Below are 19104 nucleotides of genomic sequence, written 5' to 3'. Positions count from 1 at the left end.
CAATCTCATGGCTATCATTCCCTATGACCATAATATCATCAACATATACTGCCAACTGTGTCAAAGAGGACTCCACCCTCTTGATGAATAGGGTTTGATCTGACTGGGCCTGTACATATCCAAACTTCACAAGTGCTAGTCTGAATCTACCGAACCAAGCCCTAGGTGACTGTTTCAAACCATACAAAGCCTTGTTGAGCCGGCAGACCTTCTTACCTACTTCTGCATCATAGAAGCCAGGATGCAAACGCATGTAAACTTCTTCCTGCAGATCTCCATTCAGAAAGGCATTTTTCACGTCCATTTGGTATAAAGGCCAAGTGTGACTTGCTGCAAGGGACAAGAGAACTCGAATAGTCGTCATCTTGGCTACCGGTGCAAATGTCTCCAAGTAATCTATGCCATAAGTATGTGTAAACCCTCTTGCAACTAACCGAGCTTTATACCTCTCAATAGATCCATCTGCATTATGCTTCACCGTAAATACCCATCTGCACCCAACTGGTTTCTTTCTTTTTGGCAAATCAACTACCTCCCAGGTGTTGTTCTTCAACAGAGCATCCATCTCAACTTGCAGTGCATCTTTCCATTCAGGGACGGATAGGGCTTTTTGCACTGTTCTTGGAATAGGGACATTGGAAATGGAGCTAAGGTAGGACCTGTAGGTAGGAGATAGGCGATCATAGGATAAAAAATGGGAAATACAGTGGGCTGTGGATGTGGTACAATGTTGTTTCCCTTTACAGACTGCAATTGGAAGGTCAAGATCATCTGTAGGGGAAGTCTCTGTGGGCTCTGGGACTGAAGTATCTAGACCTGGAGCTACAGATGAGATTGGAACTGATCTGGACTGCTGATGATCAGGATCAACCTGCCTGCACCGCCTGTGATAAACCCTCAACTCTTGATCCCTCTGACCACCCTCACCATTGCAGTTCTCATCACCCAATGGAATAGGTAAAGGAACTGCCCCACTCTCACTGCTCTCCCCCTGAAGACAAGAACTCAAACCCCCACTCTCACTACTCTCCCCCTGAGGGGCAACCCGAGGATAATAGGGTGTCCCCTCAAAGAAAGTGACATCCATGGAGACAAACTTCCTCCCGGAGACAGGATCATAACAGCAATAACCCTTTTGAGTTTGTGCATAACCAAGGAAGATGCATTTGGAGGCTTTGGGTTCGAACTTGGAGGAATGGGGTCCAAGAAGCTGAACAAAGCAAGTGCAACCGAATGTCTTAAGGGGAATAGAAAACAAGTCCTCACGTGGGTGTAGAAGCGAAAAAGGAGATCGCATATCAAGGACCCTGGAAGGGACCCGATTAATAAGGTATACCGTCGTGAGGATAGCGTCACCCCAGAAGCGAATAGGGACATTAGAAATAAACATGAGGCTTCTAGCCACTTCCAAAATGTGCCTATTCTTCCTCTCGGCAACTCCATTCTGCTGAGGTGTATGAGGGCAAGAGCTCTGGTGGATAACCCCATGATGAAGAAGATAAGATGTCAATGATTTAGCAAAGTATTCCTTTGCGTTATCAGATCGGAGAACTTTGATCTTGGCATCAAACTGGGTTAGGATCATTTGGTGAAAATTTTGGGTCAGGGAAGGTACCTCATCTCGTGAACGCATGAGATAAACCCAAGAGAAGCGGGTATGGTCATCAACAAATAACAAAAAATATTTGTACCCACCCATGGAAGGGATAAGATAAGGCCCCCAAACGTCAGTATGCACAATATCAAAAAAATTATCACTCCTTTTATTACTCAATAAATAAGGCTTTCTACAATGCTTAGAAAACTCACAACTTTCACACTGTAGCTGAGACAACTCAATAGACTCAAATAAAGTAGGAAACAAACTCTGTAAAGATCGAAAAGACAAATGACCTAATCGGTTATGCCAAAGCATAACCGGACTCACACTCTTAGAAACAAAAGACAACTTCTCTACTGACTCTCCCTGACGAAACCGCTCCCCGAGCAGATAGATCCCATTCGTCTCACGGCCAGTCCCAATCACCTTTTGCGTCTCCAAGTCCTGAAAAACACATCGGTCAGGGAAGAAGGTTACTGAGCAGTTCATATGCTTGGTAAAACTACTGACTGAAAGAAGGTTAGTATCAAGCTTAGGAACATGCAAAACAGATGATAGGGAGATAGTATCTGAAAGCTTGATGTCACCCTTCCCAGAAATAGGAACCAAGGAGCCATCAACAATAGATACCTTATCCCTACCAGAAGACAAATGGTAAGTAGTAAACAGTGAAGACAAGCTAGTCATGTGATCAGATGCACCTGAGTCTATTACCCAACAAGGTTCAGTAGTACCTGGAGCTGAGGCATGATAGGCTGAAGCTCGAGTACCTGAATGGGTGAAGGCAGATGTGACAGGGGCTGATGGAGGCTGCGGTGGCTGAGCTGAATTTCCAACCTCCTTTTCTAGCTGTATTAGGGCAGCCCGAACTGCAGCTAAGGTCTCCAAAGATGTTCCTTTTGTGCCAGATGAGGATGCTGAATCTGTTTCATGGCTACATGAGCAGTGCCCTTCTTGTTTCTTAACTTCGCAGGAACCAAGTGGGGATGCAGTTTCCAACATGTCTCTTTTGTATGTTTGGGTTTCTTACAATGTTCACATACTACATCCTTCTTGTCTTCCTTCCTCCTGTCCTTCTCTGAATCACCCCCTGATTTGGGTGTAGCCGCTACAAAGGCTGATATGGGTTGCATCATAACCTTCCTTCTGGTTTCTTCACTATGTACAAATGAGTAAGCCTGAGAGAGAGTCACATTGTCTCTAGTCAAAATCTGCTGCCTCACAATATCATATTCTGAGTTTAGTCCCGCCAGGAACTCAAACACTCTGTTTGTCTCGATGTGCTTTCTATGGGTCTGAGCATCTTTGGGACTCTCCCACTCAAGAGTCTCTAAGTGATCAATCTCATGCCACAGGGACTTCAAGGTAGAGAAGTAGACCGATACCAGTTTCTCTCCTTGTTTAAGGGTGTTCACTTCACATTTCAATTCATATGCTCTGGCAACATTAAGGGGTTGGGAGTAAGTTTCTTTCATAACATCCCATATCTCCTTAGCTGTTTTTGCCCACAAATAATTCCGGCTAATATGAGGCTGCATAGAATTACACAGCCATGTCATAACCAAGTAGTTTTCTTGCATCCACTTGGTATATGTCGGGTCTCCCTTGGAAGGTTCTTTCATATCTCCCAGGAGGTACCCTAATTTACCTCTTCCACCAATAGCCATCATGGCTGATTGGGCCCATTCCAAATAGTTTGATCCATCAAACTTTACGGTCGTAATCTGACCACCCCTCTCAGAAATACCACCATAACTGATGTTCCCAAGACTACCTTCTGCCTTAATTTTAGACTCCATTTCTGTCAAGTCTCAAAACAGTACTTGAATCACCAGTCAATCAAAACAGTATAGGCTTGATCTGTATTCTCAGTGTATGTGCACAAAACCGAAGTAATTCTGATCTGAAACCAACTAGCCAACACAGCAGTAGCTGTCTGTAGATCTCTAACCCCCTTAGAACTCTGAGAACAGCTTTAAAACAAAACTGATATGCTAGGGAAAGTTAGGGTTTTAATCAGTCCTGAAAGGAAGCAATTCAGTCGCACAGTCCAAACTATATAGATGAGCTTTCAGTAGGGTTAATAAGAAACCCTAGAATCTGATCGGATCTACCAATCAACTTAAGAGTAGCTCTAGGTAGACCACAGAGTTTAGTCAACCACTAGAGCTTGTCGCAGATCACTTTCAAACCCTAGAGTAGAAAGAAACACAGTTCGGTCCAGGGTTTGATGTAAAACCCTAGGAAATCGAAGAGAGAAAGAGCTAGAATGATTCGGCCTTCCCCTCCAGATAGGTCCAACCTATCTTCTCTTAAAGAACTTCTATTAAAAAGTAACAACTTACAAGGAAAAAATAGTTCGCTGCCTTCTAGGGTTACCTGAACCCTAGTCTTCTCTGATCCTTCCTGACCACCAACACTCTGCAACCCTAGCAAGTTTCTAACAGCTGCTAGTACCTCTGGTGATCTCCAAGAATCAGTCTGCGAACTCCTCCTTTTCAGCTTTCAGTCCTAGGAGATTCTCATGTGGTCGGCTGGTATTAGACTCACATGAAAAACCCTAACTTGGCTCTGATACCATGTAGGTTTTCAAGACTGCTATTCAATCTTGATCACTATGAGATTTTAGGTTCAATGAGAAGAGAAAGTGAAGAAGATGTAGAAGAAAGAGTGATGGAAGAGCAATAGAACACAGATTTTGAGGAGAATAACAGAATGTCAATTATTCTGCCGCCGCCACTTTAAGTTAATATATATAGGTTATGCTAGTTACATGAAAGGACATATCTGCCCTTGGTGTTTACATCATAACTGTGACTAGATAACAACCAATATAAAATTGAAACTAGAAATAACAAAACAACAAAATAACCACAGTTGTGACTAGATACATTCTACCCTACGGACAGAGTGGTACCACAGCTGTGGGGCCCACATCAATGTTCTCTACACAAAGGATAGCTTTCCCTTCAAGATGCGCAGAAGCCAGACCTACCCTGTCTTTCCCAAGTGTCTCATGGTAATCGAAATACCGTTCGGCTCTGAGAATCCAAGGAGTTGGGCCGCCGCCTGAGAAGATGGGGAAATCGATTTTGGCTACTCTCATTGCCGTCGGCCCTATTCTGCGGTTGTTTTCATTGTTGCGCTCTTCTTGGCTTCCTTTGTCGTTGTCCGTTGCCCCCTGCTCCAGCCAATTGGGAGAGCAGTGAAACCTTCCATCATTTCTTTGAGATCTAAAGACATTCGATGGATCTCTACCTCCATCTGATCCACTCGGGTGTCTACTGACGTGTTTCTTGTGTTGGTCATGTTGGTTCTGATACCAACTTGTTCGGAACCTGCCTAACTCAGGGCTCTTCAAGGGAGCCAACCTCCTGAATTCGTTGGAAGGAGAGAGAGAGAGAGAGAGAGATTAATGCCGAAAGAATTACTATCTTATTTCTCTTTGTGCTTCACTACTTATATTGTTTACAATCTTTGATTTCTTTCTGTTACAGTTGTTGCAAGTGGACGATTAGTTGAGCTGACGTGGCCTCCTCTTGTAAAACTAATTAACTGTTTTTTGTTGGTCTATTCCAGTAGTCTTTACACAAGTACAAAGAAACATTTAGATGTTGTCAAGAACCACCAAAATCTACATTACTATTAGAAGTATGAATGGGGTCTAAGATTTCTTGACTTTTTCTTGATTAAAATACCACTGTTTTTGAATTTAGCCCCTTTCTATTATGAGGGCAAAAAACATAATTTAGATTGTCACTTATCAATTCGTCTTATTACCTCTTATTAAGACCCATATGTAAGGTATTAACTTCCACTCTCTCTCATTGAATCCATGTTTAAAGCATTTTTGTTTCTCACTATTGAATTCCAATAATTATCAATAAAAAACTCACTGATTAAATCTATAACCCATAATTTTACCATTATAAAAACCTATTTTTTTTAAACTGACCCACAAATGGAACTTTTATCCAGGTAGCAACTAGCAGGTTAGAGGTTCAACCATCTAAATCAACTGGGTCTAAAAATAGATAGAAATGCAAAAAATTACAGTAAAATACACAAAAATGTAAAAAAAATGGCGCATCTCTGATATTATATATTCAATATATTAAAAATAATAATTATGATAAATAAAAATTATAATTATTAATGATGGAAATGGAATACACAATTTAAAACTAGCTAGGTATAAAGGCAGGGCTACATATATGTGAGTAAAGTTAAAAGAAATGCTAACTTGAGGTATTGTTGTGTGACATTTTCCTATATCCTAGTGAAATCAAATGAAAATTTAAAGGGGTTGGGTCAATTTAGTAACTGTATGAAAGAGCAGATCAACCTATAAAGAGACAAGAAACTTAGGCTTAACTGTTGGATAAAGAAAAGAAAAAAATATATATAGCCTCTAGAGAAAGCCACAAGTTAGAAATCCCTTGGGTTTTGACAGTTGGATAAAAAACACAAAAGACAAAAAATCCCATGGGCTTCAACTGTTGGATAAAAAACAAAAACCAAAAGACAAAGCTTCCAAAGAAAGCTACCATTCCAATTGAATAGTTCATCTCTCTCTCTCTTGGCTAAAACCCAAAAGCCCCAAAAGTCCACTTGCTGAATTCAAAATAAAATCCCCCCTCTATCTTTTAATTCAATTATATATCTTATGCACAAGAGTTTCTAATGTAATTTTCTTAGTTTTTGATGCAAGACTTGTTATGTCTGCCCAGTGATTCATTGGCTGGATTAAATAGGTTAGTGACTCAACCCATATCATCAGGTTGTTGACCAAGTTAACATTTTTTTTTCGTAACAAATTGGTTTGAATTGAAAATCTCAGGAATCTATCAATGTGATAAGTCAATCAAATTGACTTTTAGGTTCAACTGCATGTTGAAAACATTGATACAAACTATAAGTAAGAAGATTTGAAGCCAGGTCTGTAAATTGAAAGGCAACAAATTGACCACTCTGTCATGCTTCCACTACTTGTCTTTGTCATATGGGTGCTAATAAGGATAGTAGCATCACCATCATCATCTGAAATTACTAAGTGCAAATGTGCAATGCATGTGCACATTTTTTAGTACCATAGTATCTACAAATAAAACTGATTTTATAAATGTAATCCCTACCCAAACTGGACAGTATCCCAAAGGTTATTACTTCAGTTGTTAAGATTAAAAAAGTACCACTTCAGTGAAGGATACAATGAAAAACTAAGATAATCAAGTAATATCTCCCTCTGAAAGTACACATAGAAAAGGACAATATTTCCACACTAACTTTTGTAGTAAGATCTTCTCATGTTCAATTCATGGAATGCAGGGTATTCCCTCAGACTTATTTTCTGTTTCCTTCAAAACCTATTACAATGCTGCTAATAGCAAGAAGAGCAATATAAAGAACAATTAAGAACCCTACCTCTCAGAGTTTAGCAAGAATAGCCGTTGCCTACCTTTAGGTTTGGCAATTTTCAACCCAACCCGCTGAACCCATCCAACCCACTCATTAATTAATGGGTTAGAAACCATTTGTTTAGTCTCAGGTTGTTTGTGGGTTGGTTAACCCAATAAGAGATCATTTAATGGGTTGTGTGGGTTGGATCATGGTTAACCACTGGATATCCATTGCCAGAGTAGGGTTCTCTGGGTTAGAAACCATTTTTTTACATCCTCTGAGTGAAAGCAAAACCTGGAAAGAAGAAGAAAAGCTTTCTCTCATGATGGTGACCTCAATGTGGAAGAAACCAGTTACCAAAAATAGGGAAGAAATCGAACATAGAAGAAGAGTTGGTTAAAGACAGCTTTGTTGAGAACTGTGGTAGAAAGCTGGCCTGAATCAGCAATGGCGGTAGTTCAAAACAGACAAATAGGAGTGAATGAACTGTTTTCCAATTAGGAGATACCCTCAGTAAGTCTGTTTTCTCTATTGAGAAAGGTGCCAGGTAAGATCATCTGTGGAATTAGTTTTAGTTAAGCTATCCCGTCCTTTTCTTTCATGGTCCTTGTTTCTATTCTTTCCTGTTTTCTGTCTTCAATAGCAATCGGTACACTAGTTTAATGTTATGAGCATTATTTATTTTAGTTTCAGTTTTATCTCTGTTTCATTTGCTATCTATTGTTATTCTTTATTTTTCTTTCCTGTTTGCCCAGAAAGTGTTCGAGAAGAATCCCAAAGCAGGCAATTGCAAAAAATGCCCATCAACTCTGAATCCTTTGTCCTCAGCACCACTAGCTTTGAATTATTCACTCATTCTCTTCTTGTGATGGAATGTGATTGCCTTTTTTGTAGTTTTTCTTACTTTTCTTCATTTTTTTGTGTTTCTTAAATTTCTATTTTTTTCTTCATATTGTTGTTTTTATGTAATTTGTGGTTTCTATGTTTTGTTTGTAATTTTTGTAATTTTTTCATTTTCTATATTTTCTGTATTTTCTGTGGTTTTTATAATTTCTGTATTTTTCTTCAATTTATGTTTTGTTTTTATAAAATTTAGATATATATGCCCCATTTAATAAATAAAAGGATTAACGGGTTGGGTGGGTCAAGACGGGTTTGGATTGAACCCAACCCATATAATTTTATCTAAATGGATCATTAATGGGTTGGCGGGTTAGACAGTTTGGGTTGAAGTTCAACCCAAGCCCAACCAACCCAAATCCGCCCAATTGCCACACCTAGTCTACCTTATTGTTTACAGCTCCAATATCAAGGCTGAGTTTGTGCAAGTATAGTATCAGAAAATTCAGAACTTGTTATTTACTTATCGTTAGAAAGTTGTAAATTCAAATTTAGAAAGGTATTATCTTTTATTTGGCTGGACATCTTGCATCACTTTACACCAATACTGGTCCAAAAAGCAAACTTGTCCCCAGAAACATCAACATTAAAACTGCCATTATGAGTATGATATTCAAATAATAAAGTTTTTTATTTCATTATTATAGTGAAGGTTCTAAAGCTTTGTGGAGGAACTTAGTATCTAAAGCTATACCTAGAGTTACATCAGATCATTGTCCAGTGTGCATTGAAAAAGAAGCTGCAGTGGGGGGACCTACACCTTTCCATTTTGAAAATATGTGGTTTGAGGATCCATCCTATAAGGAGAGGTTAAAGATTTGGTGGGAAGAAATCAGAGTCCAAGGGAGAAAGAAAATAGGGAGATTCTGTAAGAATTGAATAAGTGGAAATTATATCTAGGATTGAAGTTTTGGACAAAAAAGACGCTCTTAGTTTGTTGTCCGAGGAGGAAAGGGAGGAAATATGGAGAAAAAAGGTAGAACTGGAGGAAATTCACTGCAGACAAAAGTTGAGGAGCAAATGGATTTCGGAAGGAGATGGTAACACCAAGTTCTTTCACTCTATAACAAATTGCAAAAGAAAGAAAAATACGATTCATAGGGTGCTGGTTGATGGTCAAGAATTAAGAGAGAGCCAAGAAACAGTAAGGATCTTTCTGAATCACTTTAAGTCAATCTTTTCAGAATCAGCGGGGAATAATCCAGGTCTATCAAAGTTGGAATGGAGAAGATTATCTGAGGAGCAAGCACAGGAACTAGAAAGAAGATTCTCTCTAGAAGAAGTTAAGGAGGCGATCTTTGCAATGGATAGGCTCAAAGCTCCTGGCCCAGATGGTTTCCCAATGTCTTTCTACCAAGAATGTTGGGATTTCATCAAATTGGAGTTGTTGGAAGTGTTTCATGAATTCTGTCTAAAAGGGAAGATCACCTTTGGAGCATATGCCACCTTTATCTCCTTAATTCCCAAAAGGAATGAGTCTTTATCTCCAAAGGAATTTAGGCCAATAAGTTTGATAGGGAGTCTTTATAAGATCATCTCAAAGGCTTTCGCTGAAAGGATCAAGAAGGCCTTGCCTCACTAATTTCACTGTTCCAAGGGGCTTTTGTTAAAGGAAGACAGACTGTAGACCAAATCCTAATTGCAAATGAATGTGTTGTGGAGAAAAGAAAGAGTAGAGCAAAGACGCTGGTTTGCGAAGTGGATATAGAAAAGGCCTATGATTTAGTTGATTGGAATTTTTTGCTAGCAGTCTTAGAGAAGATGGGTTTTGTTGTCCAATGGAGGTCCTGGATAAAAGGTTTTCTTAACTCTACCCATTACTCAATCCTTATAAATGGGGTAGCAAAAGATTTCTTTCCGGCTAAGAGAGGTATCAAACAGGACCCTTTATCCCCTTTCCTTTTCACCTTAATAGCATAAGTGTGGAGTGCTATGTTTGTGATTGCATATGCACAGGGTCTGATTAGGGGGTGGAGAATTGGTAGGGATCAAGTAGTAGATTTCCATCTCCAATTTGCCAATGATACACTTGTTCTGTGAGGATATTAATCTAGAAATGGTGAGAAATGTGAAGTCATTGATAGATAACTTTGTGGACATGTCAAGACTAAGGATAAACTGGAGTAAAAGTGGAATAGATGGTATTAACCTAGAAGGAGGAGAACTCTTAAGCTTGGCTGAGGTGTTGGGTTGTGAGGTGAAGAGTTGGGCCATAACCTACCTAGGATTACCTCTGGGGGGAAACCCGAGAATTGATGGTTTTTGGAAGCCGATCTTAGAGAGGTTTGCAAAAAGGTTGGCCCTTTAGAAAAGAAACTACTTCTCTTTAGGAGGAAGAATCACCCTGATTAGAGCCACCCTTGCAAATCTACCCACTTACTTCCTTTCCTCTTTCCGTGTCCCTTCAAGAATTGCTAGACAATTAGAGAAGTTTATGAGGGATTTCTTGTGGGAACCGGGGGAAGAAAAGAAGGATCATCTAGTTAAACAGGATCATGTCTGCAAACCTAAGGATCCAGGGGGTTTAGGGCTGGAAAATATCTCTCTCAAAAATACCACTCTCCTAGGTAAATGGTTATGGAGGTTCCCCTTCGAAAGAGACAAGTTATAGCAAGCATTCATGGTCAGGAGGGTAATGGTTGGGATGCTAAACTCAACCCTCATTCTACTTTAGCTTCCCCTTGGAAAGCAATTCATGAGGTTTACCCTTTGCTTTTTAGCTCTACTCGGTTTGATTTGGGAAGGGTTGATAAAATTCAGTTCTAGGAAGACCTTTGGGTTGGAGAAGCTTCATTGAAAGATCAGTTCCCTAACCTTTTTGCCCTCTCTAACCTTGGATGTTGCTGTATCTTTTTTGTGCACTTCCTCTCCCTTGGGCCTCAATTACCTGGGCTTTAGAAGAGATTTAAGAAAGAGTAGGGATGGATTCAAGCCGAGCCAAGCTAAATACTTGGCTATTTGAGCTCGACTCGCTGAAATTGTGTAGGATCGAGCTAGAGACTTGAGCTCGAGCTCGAGCTTAGCTCGGTTCAAAGCTCGCAAGTTCGAGCTCAGCTCAACTCAAGCTCAACTGCAAGCCAAGTTCTTTTTCTAAAAAATAAAAATTATACATGCAAAAATATTTTTTATTTTACATACAAAAAATTAAGAATTATAAAAAGTATTTATTACTATACATATAAAAATAAAAATTATCCATATAAAACATTTTTTATTTTACATACAAAAAATTAAGAATTATAAAAATTATTTACTATTATACATAAAAAATAAAAATATTATATATAAGATGTTATTATATATATATATATATAATTATTTATAATATATATTTATATATTTATACTTATATGTATATGTATATGTATATATGCATGTATTTATGTATATATTTATGTATGTATGTATACAATAAAAAAAGTATTTATTTATTATACTAGGCTCAATTAGGCTCGCGAGCCGAGCTTCATTGGGCTCAAGCTCAACTCAAGTAGCAAAAGAGCCTATATATTAGGCTCAAAGCTCGGAGAAAAGCTAGGTTTAAACCGAGTCAAGCCGAGCTCGAATAGCTTGTGAGAAGCTCGGCTCGTGGCCACCCCTAAGAAAGAGTGAGTGTGCATCTTTGATTAACCTTCTTAATATCCTAAAGAATACTTTTTTGACCCGCTTTTGGATGATTCTAGAATCTGGGTTCCCTCACCAAATGGACATTTCACTTGCACCTCTTTTTTCGAATCCTTAACTTTTCCTACTTCACAAGGGGTTGACTTCCCAGTGAAATGTGTGGTCTAAACCTATCCCACCTAAGGTTCAAGCTATCTATTGGGAATCTCTCCTTGGAAGGGTTAACACTTAACACTTGTGATGTGCTGCAGAAAAGAAGGCCCTTTTGTTTTGTTTTGTTTTTTTTTTATAGGAAACGGTAACTTTCATTAGATAATTGAAAAGATTACGGGCTTACCACCCACAAAATGGATGGAAAAAGAAAATCAAAAACTTACAAACAGGCCCAAAACAAAGCCTCCCTAGTAACTCCTTGCTTAGCTAGCCAGCCATTCCATTTGTTGACCTTCTTACCCAATTAAAGCACACCCCAATCTCCCTTGCTAAGCTAATAATCTCTCTTAGAGGTTGTTTAAGAGACCACACTCCCAGGTTTCCAGTTTGCATACACCCTATTACCAGCTTGGAGTCTCCTTCCACTTATTATTGTTGCATGCCCTATTGTTTTGCCAGTTTCAAACCTTGAAGTAAGGCCATTACTTCTGCCCTTAATGAATCTCCCACCCCAATTGGGCCCGAGTAAAGGGCCAAGACTTTTCCTTCCTCGTTTTTGTACACACCCCCAACTCCCGACTAACCTGGATTACCCAAGGAGCTTCTATTAAAGTTTAGCTTCACCTTGAACTGAGGCGGTGGTACCCAACAATCTTGTACTACAGGGGAGGAAGGCGAGGATATAGCTATAACACTCCAATTTCTAATTAAGCCCGTTGAGGAGAAATCCTTGAAGGCAGTGCATAACCTTGATGGTGACAACCTCCACAAGTGCTTCCTTGGATTTTTCTTGCCCTAGGAAGATCCTATTGTTTCTCTCTTCCCAAATTGACCATAGGATGGCAGCTCTTGTTATTCTCCACATTAACCTGCCCCTTTTCCTTGGTTGTCAGAAGAAGCTAGAGTCAAAAAGTTCAACACACCTAGGGGGGGAGAAATCAAAAGATGAGTCGTTGTCTCACCATTTCTTAAGCAAAGGTAACAGACATGTGGGGAAAAGCTCCAGCCTGGCCTTTTTCTTTGAAGTACATCCATAGTATTGATCTTTTGAAGAGCCATTTCCCAACAAAAAGCCCTAACTTTTGGCGGCACAGGAGAATACCAGATTTTTTTAGCAGGAAAAGAGACAGACACAAAAGAAGACTGGACTAAGGCGTTGAAGAATGATGAACAAGAGAAAATCCCTGAAGAGGACTCTTTCCCAATTCTACTATCTGGGCAGGAAAGATCTAGGAAAACTGAATTCAACACACAAAAGAAGGCCTTTTTGTTGCCTCTCTCTTCATATGTGCTTTTTGTGTAGGAAAAGTGGAGAAACCCTACCCCACTTATTTATTTCCTATCCCTTTGTCTCTATTATTAGGGAGTTTTTCTGTGATCTTTTCAGCTGCAGGTGGGTCCCTCCCTAGGAAGTGGCAGACAATTTCAAGCCTAACTTCTTAAAGCAATCAAAAAAAAGAGGACTGATGTGGAAAGTCACTAAGGCTGCAACTGTGTGGGTGGTCTGGGAGGAAAGGAACAACAGAATTTTCAATGGCAAAAATAGATCCGTGAAGAAGGTTATTGAGGCAATAAAAGTGAAGGTTACTTTCTGGATTAAAAATATGGAATGCTTTCAGGATTTCACAGTGACTGATATTCTAAGAGCTTGGAAGGAGGTAGCACATTCCTCTAGAAACAAAGACAGCATAGTAATGGACTAGAAACCCCCATAAGGTAGCAATGTTAAACTGAATTTTGATGGAAGCTCGATGGACAATCCTGGCATGGCAGGAATTGGTGGGGCAATTAGAAATTCGGAGGGCAGATTTCTGGCCCTTTATTCTGGGCCAATTGGTGTGGCTAACTCAATTAAAGCTGAATTATTTGCCTTACTTCAAGGTCTCAGGATCGCTAAGCAGTCGGGCCTCAAACAAGTGGAGGTGGAAGGGGCCTCAAACAAGTGGAGGTGGAAGGGGCCTCAGACAAGACAAATGGGCTATAGCTGATTCCCTTTCCAAACAAGGGGTAGATAGACAGCATCTGTTTTGGGCATCTTTGTAATATAGTGTTGGTTATTGGGCTGATGTTGTAGTCTTTATTTAACCATGTAATGTTTTTTCACTTATTTTAATTTAATTTATCATAAGTTTCATCAATCAAAAAGAAAAGGTTCTACATGCTCTTGAAGCTTAATTCTATCAGAATTAAGGAACTTATTGGATCAGTTTACACTATAACAGTTTGCATCTTAAATATGGGAAAAGAGAACCACATATCAGAACCAAAGTCACAACCTCAAAGGAAGTTCCTTTCTGAATAACAGATCCACAGATGCACCCATCCCACGCCATATTGAAGCAAATTCAACAGCAATATACCTATATATAAGAGGATTGGACAAGTCATATCACTTGTTAGAGAGAGAGAGAGAGAGAGAGAGAACCATAAGACACAGACATAAGTCAGCAGCCACATACCCTGCCCCTAGTATAACAGCTCGTTTGGGAAATTCATCCAAGCTCAAAGCCTCATCAGAAGTGATAGCCAATTCCTAAAGTTCATATTATTCAATTGATATCATGGAAGCATTAAAGAAAGAGAATAGCACAATCCACATATTAGCATTACAAACAATGTTCCTATTCCAATAAAGAGTATTTCAAGCTATATATCACACTTTAGTTTGTGCTAGTATTCCCAACTGAAGCTGCAAATATAAAGAATGGTCAAGTAATCAACTCTGCAAAATGCTGAAGAGCTAAAAGTAAAAGGTTTAGAAAATTCAATAAGATGTAGCAGACACATTAGGGCTGTCAATGAGTTGGGTCTACCCGACAGAACCGAACCTACCGGACCGATTATAACCGTTCTGGTTCCAGGTTTTGTACCGCTGGGTCAATTCCGGTTCTAAATTTTAAAGTTGACTTTTGTAGGAAATGGAATCCTAAGTTCCTAACCGAGCTACCCTATTCAGCCATGCCAGTCTCCATAAATTCTTTGAACTCACTCAAGGGAGTTCTTTTAAAGCTTATAGAGATGGATCGGCTTCCCTAATCCCTATTTGGGTTTTATGCTTCTGGGTTCACATTTGTCTTCTCAACTTTTTTTCTACTGCAAACTTAAGAGACCAAAACAGAGAGATGGATTGCCTTCCTGCTACCAATCTGCTTCCTGAGGCATTTCCAAGGGGATGACCTCGCTGACCAATTGGGGCAACAAATCAAACCTCCACTAGTCATTCCTCTGCAGAAACTCGTGGTGGGTCTATGGTTGTTCTTGCGATTCTAATGTTCATCAAGAGGGTCTCATGGACATCATCATCAATTACATCAAGTGGTTTAGGTGAAAACTCTAGAAACAATACAAATGGGAGCCGATAAAGGATGACCCGGAGTTGGGTAGTTCAATTTATCCAATGGTTCTCATGCAAATCCTCACTACAATTTACAGATAAAAAGAGGTCCTTTTCTTTCTCTATTTTCCCCTTTTTCTTTCTTGTCCATGTCTTCATCATTCAGTATTGTCACTTTCTTCTTCTGGCTTTCTCTATTCTTCTAAGAATTTGCTTTTCCATTCCAAATTCATAGAACCTTCAACCTCAATATGAATGTTGATTTGTGTGAGCGTTTTTTCCTGCAAGGAATCCTGTTGTGTGAACCTTCATTCCAAATGCATAGAACATAGTTAGATATAATCAGTCCTTATCGGGATAGACCCAATTATTCTGATTAATTATCGATCAGTTTTGGGTCTGAAATTATAGAGCCTATAGGGTCTGATTCGATACCAGAACAACTATTTTTCTTATCAGTTCAGGATGGTTCCACCCTGTCCCAAACCACAGCTGAACCATTGACATCCCTAAGGCACATGATCCAATATAATCATGACCACTTTTTACAAAATGGCATAAAAAAATAGACAAGAGTATAACTTTGAAATCTAAGTTTATAAATGAATTGGGCACATTTAAGGAAAAGGTAGTAAATATCCAACTATAAAGTTACATGAATCAGGATACAAAGATTAGAAAGAATGAAAGAAAAGTTTGAAGAGGAAATGATTTTTGTGTATGTTTTCTTGGCCATTAAAAATATCCATCCTCCAAGCTGTTAATCTAAGGGAAAAGAGAAAGAAGAAAAAGAAACTTTTGGCTGAATATTTAATAGAACAAGACATGCAAGTGTCTCATGGCCCAAGCACATGGCTTGAAATGCATGCAAGATTCACACAAGGGAATTAAAATGTCCTGAAAATTATGAGTATAATTTCTCAACTGAACTCAACTCAACCCTTGTGCACTGCTCTATCAAGAGACACGAAGGTTATGTGTATAATGTTTTTTTGTGATTGGCATAGTTGTCAAGGCAATGCCTAGGTGATAAGGCATTCTTGGAGTGCCGCCTCACCCAAACGCCTACATATTTATACGTAAGATACCATACAATGTTTTATATTTTTATTTCATGTTATTAATAGTAGTACAATAGATATCACTAGACTAAATTATTCATATTGCAGGTTTATAGTATTAATATTGCTATTTTATACAGTTTTCAATGAATTTTTCCAGAGGGGGGTCATAAATCCAGGACTGAACTCAATTTTTATTGCTTTGGTTCCAAAGAAAGTGGGTGCAAACCGTCCAAGAGAGTTTTGACCCATGAGTTTGGTGCATAGTTTGTATATGATAATTGCCAAGGTCCTGTCCAGAAGAATTAGAGAGGTGCATCCAGATTTGATTTCTCAGAATCAAGGAGCATTTTTGGGAAATAGATAGATTGTGGATCAAATCTTAATAGCCAATGAGTGTGTGGAGGATCTAAAGAGAACAAGGAGGAAAGGGATTGTGTGCAAGCTAGACCTAGAGGAGGCTTATAACATGGTTGATTGGTCGTTCTTGATGCAAGTATTGGATTGTTTTGGCTTCAGAGAGAAATGGTGCAAATGGATACTAGGTTGTATTGAATCTTGTCATTTTTCTATCTTGGTAAATGGAGCTATGGTGGATCACTTCCCAGCCATTAGGGGAATTAGACAGGGGGACCCCCTCTCTCCTTTCCTCTTCACCTTGATTGCAGAGGTGTGGGGAGGTTAATTGAGAGAGCATATTAGAAAGGTCTAGTGAGGGGGTGGAGGGTTGGAGAAACTAGTGTACCTACTACCCACGTATAGTTTGCTGATGATACTATTTTGTTTTGTGAGGGGGAGGAGGTGAGATGGGCTAGAAATTTAAAGTTGGTGATTCAAGTTTTTGAACAGATGTCAAATATGAGGGTGAATTTTGATAAGAGCTATGTAGTGGGGCTTAATATGGAAAAGGGAGCTATGGGGGAAGGGCAGAAGCTTTGGGGTGTGAAGTGGCTCAATGGCCTATGAGTAACTTGGGGATGCCTCTTGGGGATAATTCGAAGAAAGAGAGTTTTTGGAGCCCTGTAATTGATAGGTTTCAAAAGAAATTAGCCTCTTGGAAGAAGAATAACTTATCTCTAGGTGGCAAAATCACTTTGATTAAATCTACATTGGCAAGTTTACCTGTGTATTATTTATCGGTCTTTAGAATCCCAGTGAAGATAAGTAGAACTTTGGAAAAGTTAATAAGAGATTTTCTGTGGGAACCTGGGGAGGAAAAGAAGGATCACAGGTGAATTGGGAATTGGTCTCTAAAAGCAGGGCTGATGGAGGGTTTGGACTAGGTAATATTCGAAAGAAAAGTGAAGCTTTGTTGGAAAAATGGTTATGGAAGTTGGAAGGTGAAAAGGTGAAGTTGTGGACTAGAGTTATTTTGAGTATTCATGGTCAGGCAGAGGATGACTGGGATACTGTGACTTCGAAAAGATTAACTGGTGCTTCTCCTTGGAAATCTATACATGCAATTATCCCCTCTTTTCTACAACACATCAGGTATGACCTCTGTTCTGGGTATCAGGTTAAATTTTGGGAACACATGTGGGTGGGTGATTTACCTTTGAAAGAACAATTTCCTTCCCTTTACTCACTTTCTCGGTATAAAGGCAAGGTTGTATCTAGTTTTCCGGTTCCTTCTTAGTCCAAATTTGGGTTTGATTGGGATTTGGGGCTTAGGAGAGGCCTAAGGGATTCAGAAGATGAAAGTGTATTGAATTTGATTCAAATCTTAAATGATGTGGTGTTGGACCCCTTTGAAAGGGATAAGAGACTATGGACTCTAACTCCTTCCGCATCTTTCTCTTGTGCTTCCTTTTTCAAGTCCCTCTTGCCTTTTAACAGTAACCCTGCACAAAGTTTTCCAGTTAAGGAAGTTTGGGGTGAGCCGATTCCTCCAAGGATTGGAGCTTTCTATTGGGAAGACGTAACACATGTTACTTACTCCAAAGGAAAAGGCCTTATTGGTGCTTGTCTCTGAGTTGGTGCATTCTCTGTAAGGCTAATGGTGAAAGCTCCTACCACTTATTAATTTCTTGCCCTTTTGCCTCTGCTATTTGGGAATGGTTTTTTCCTTTTTGGTTGCAGGTGGACCCCCCCCCCATCAAACACCCAGTCTTTTTAGCTCTTCGTTCTTTGGATGGCCTAAAAGAAGGGGAAGGATCACATGGATATGTCTGAGGGCTGCTATTTGTTGGTCTTTATGGGAGGAAAGGAATTCTATAATTTTTTTCTGAAAAGGAAAGAAACAAAGGTGTTATTGAGGCCATAACAGTTAGGGTGGTGCATTGGCTAACTGTTTGATGCTATGTCTACAGATATGTTGTTGAATAGCTGTGTGGAAGTAGCTAATTCTGCTTGGGCTCAGTCTACTGCTTCTCCTATGTGGTCACCACCTAGCAATGGTTTTATAAAGCTAAATTTTGATGGGAGTAGTGAAGGTAATCCAGGCCCTTCAAGTGTAGGAAATGTCTTTAGAGATGAGGAGGGGAAGGTGATGGCAATGTATTCAGGCCCCATTTGGGGTTGGGGACTCTCTGAAAGCTGAGATCTATGCTGTATTGGAGGGTATTAGAAAGAGTAAGGAACTGAATGTACAAAAAATTAATTATTGAAGGGGGCTCAAAGTTAGCTTTGAGTTGGGTGCAGAGGGGAAGTGGTCTTTGCAAGTTTTCTAATGAAAGAAGGGAAATCAAATGGCTAACTAGGGGGTGAAAAGAATAGAAAATGCCTTTGCAGATGCTTTGGCAAAACAGGGTGTGGGAAGGGATCAATTGTACTGGGCTAAATTGTGAGCTTGATCTTGCCTTCTTGGTGAGGGTTAAACCTTTTTAACTCTCTCTATTTGCTGTAATGTTGCAATATATTAATCTAATGAAATTCTGCTATTGATAAAAAAAAATATTGTTATTTTATACTAGTTTCTTTTTGTTATTTTCTTATTTGTTTGGGATCAATCAAGAACAAGTCAGTGACATAGTCTTGAATCCTTTTGGACTTTAAAACCTGAATTGATAGGTAAAAAATAACTTGAATATTTT

General features: G+C 39.3%; 1 protein-coding gene across 2 annotated transcripts in view; it reads right to left on the bottom strand.

Moving 5' to 3' along the window:
* LOC148865238 (glutathione reductase, cytosolic-like) overlaps positions 1-19104 on the bottom strand; it is a 79714-nt gene that overhangs the window by 51306 nt on the left and 9304 nt on the right. For both annotated transcript variants that reach the window (XM_088980757.1, XM_088980758.1), the window contains exons 7-8: positions 14137-14210; positions 13954-14037 (exon numbers count right to left, since the gene is read on the bottom strand). In XM_088980757.1, coding sequence (XP_088836883.1) covers positions 13954-14037; positions 14137-14210 — 158 coding nt within the window. The remainder of the gene's footprint in view (positions 1-13953; positions 14038-14136; positions 14211-19104) is intronic.

Source organism: Nelumbo lutea, chromosome 3 (genome assembly GCF_056320005.1).
Source record: "Nelumbo lutea isolate HS-2025 chromosome 3, American lotus-T2T, whole genome shotgun sequence".
Lineage (NCBI taxonomy): Eukaryota > Viridiplantae > Streptophyta > Magnoliopsida > Proteales > Nelumbonaceae > Nelumbo > Nelumbo lutea.
The sequence above is the reverse complement of the archived record's forward strand: the minus strand, read 5'-3'. Positions and strand labels throughout refer to the sequence as shown.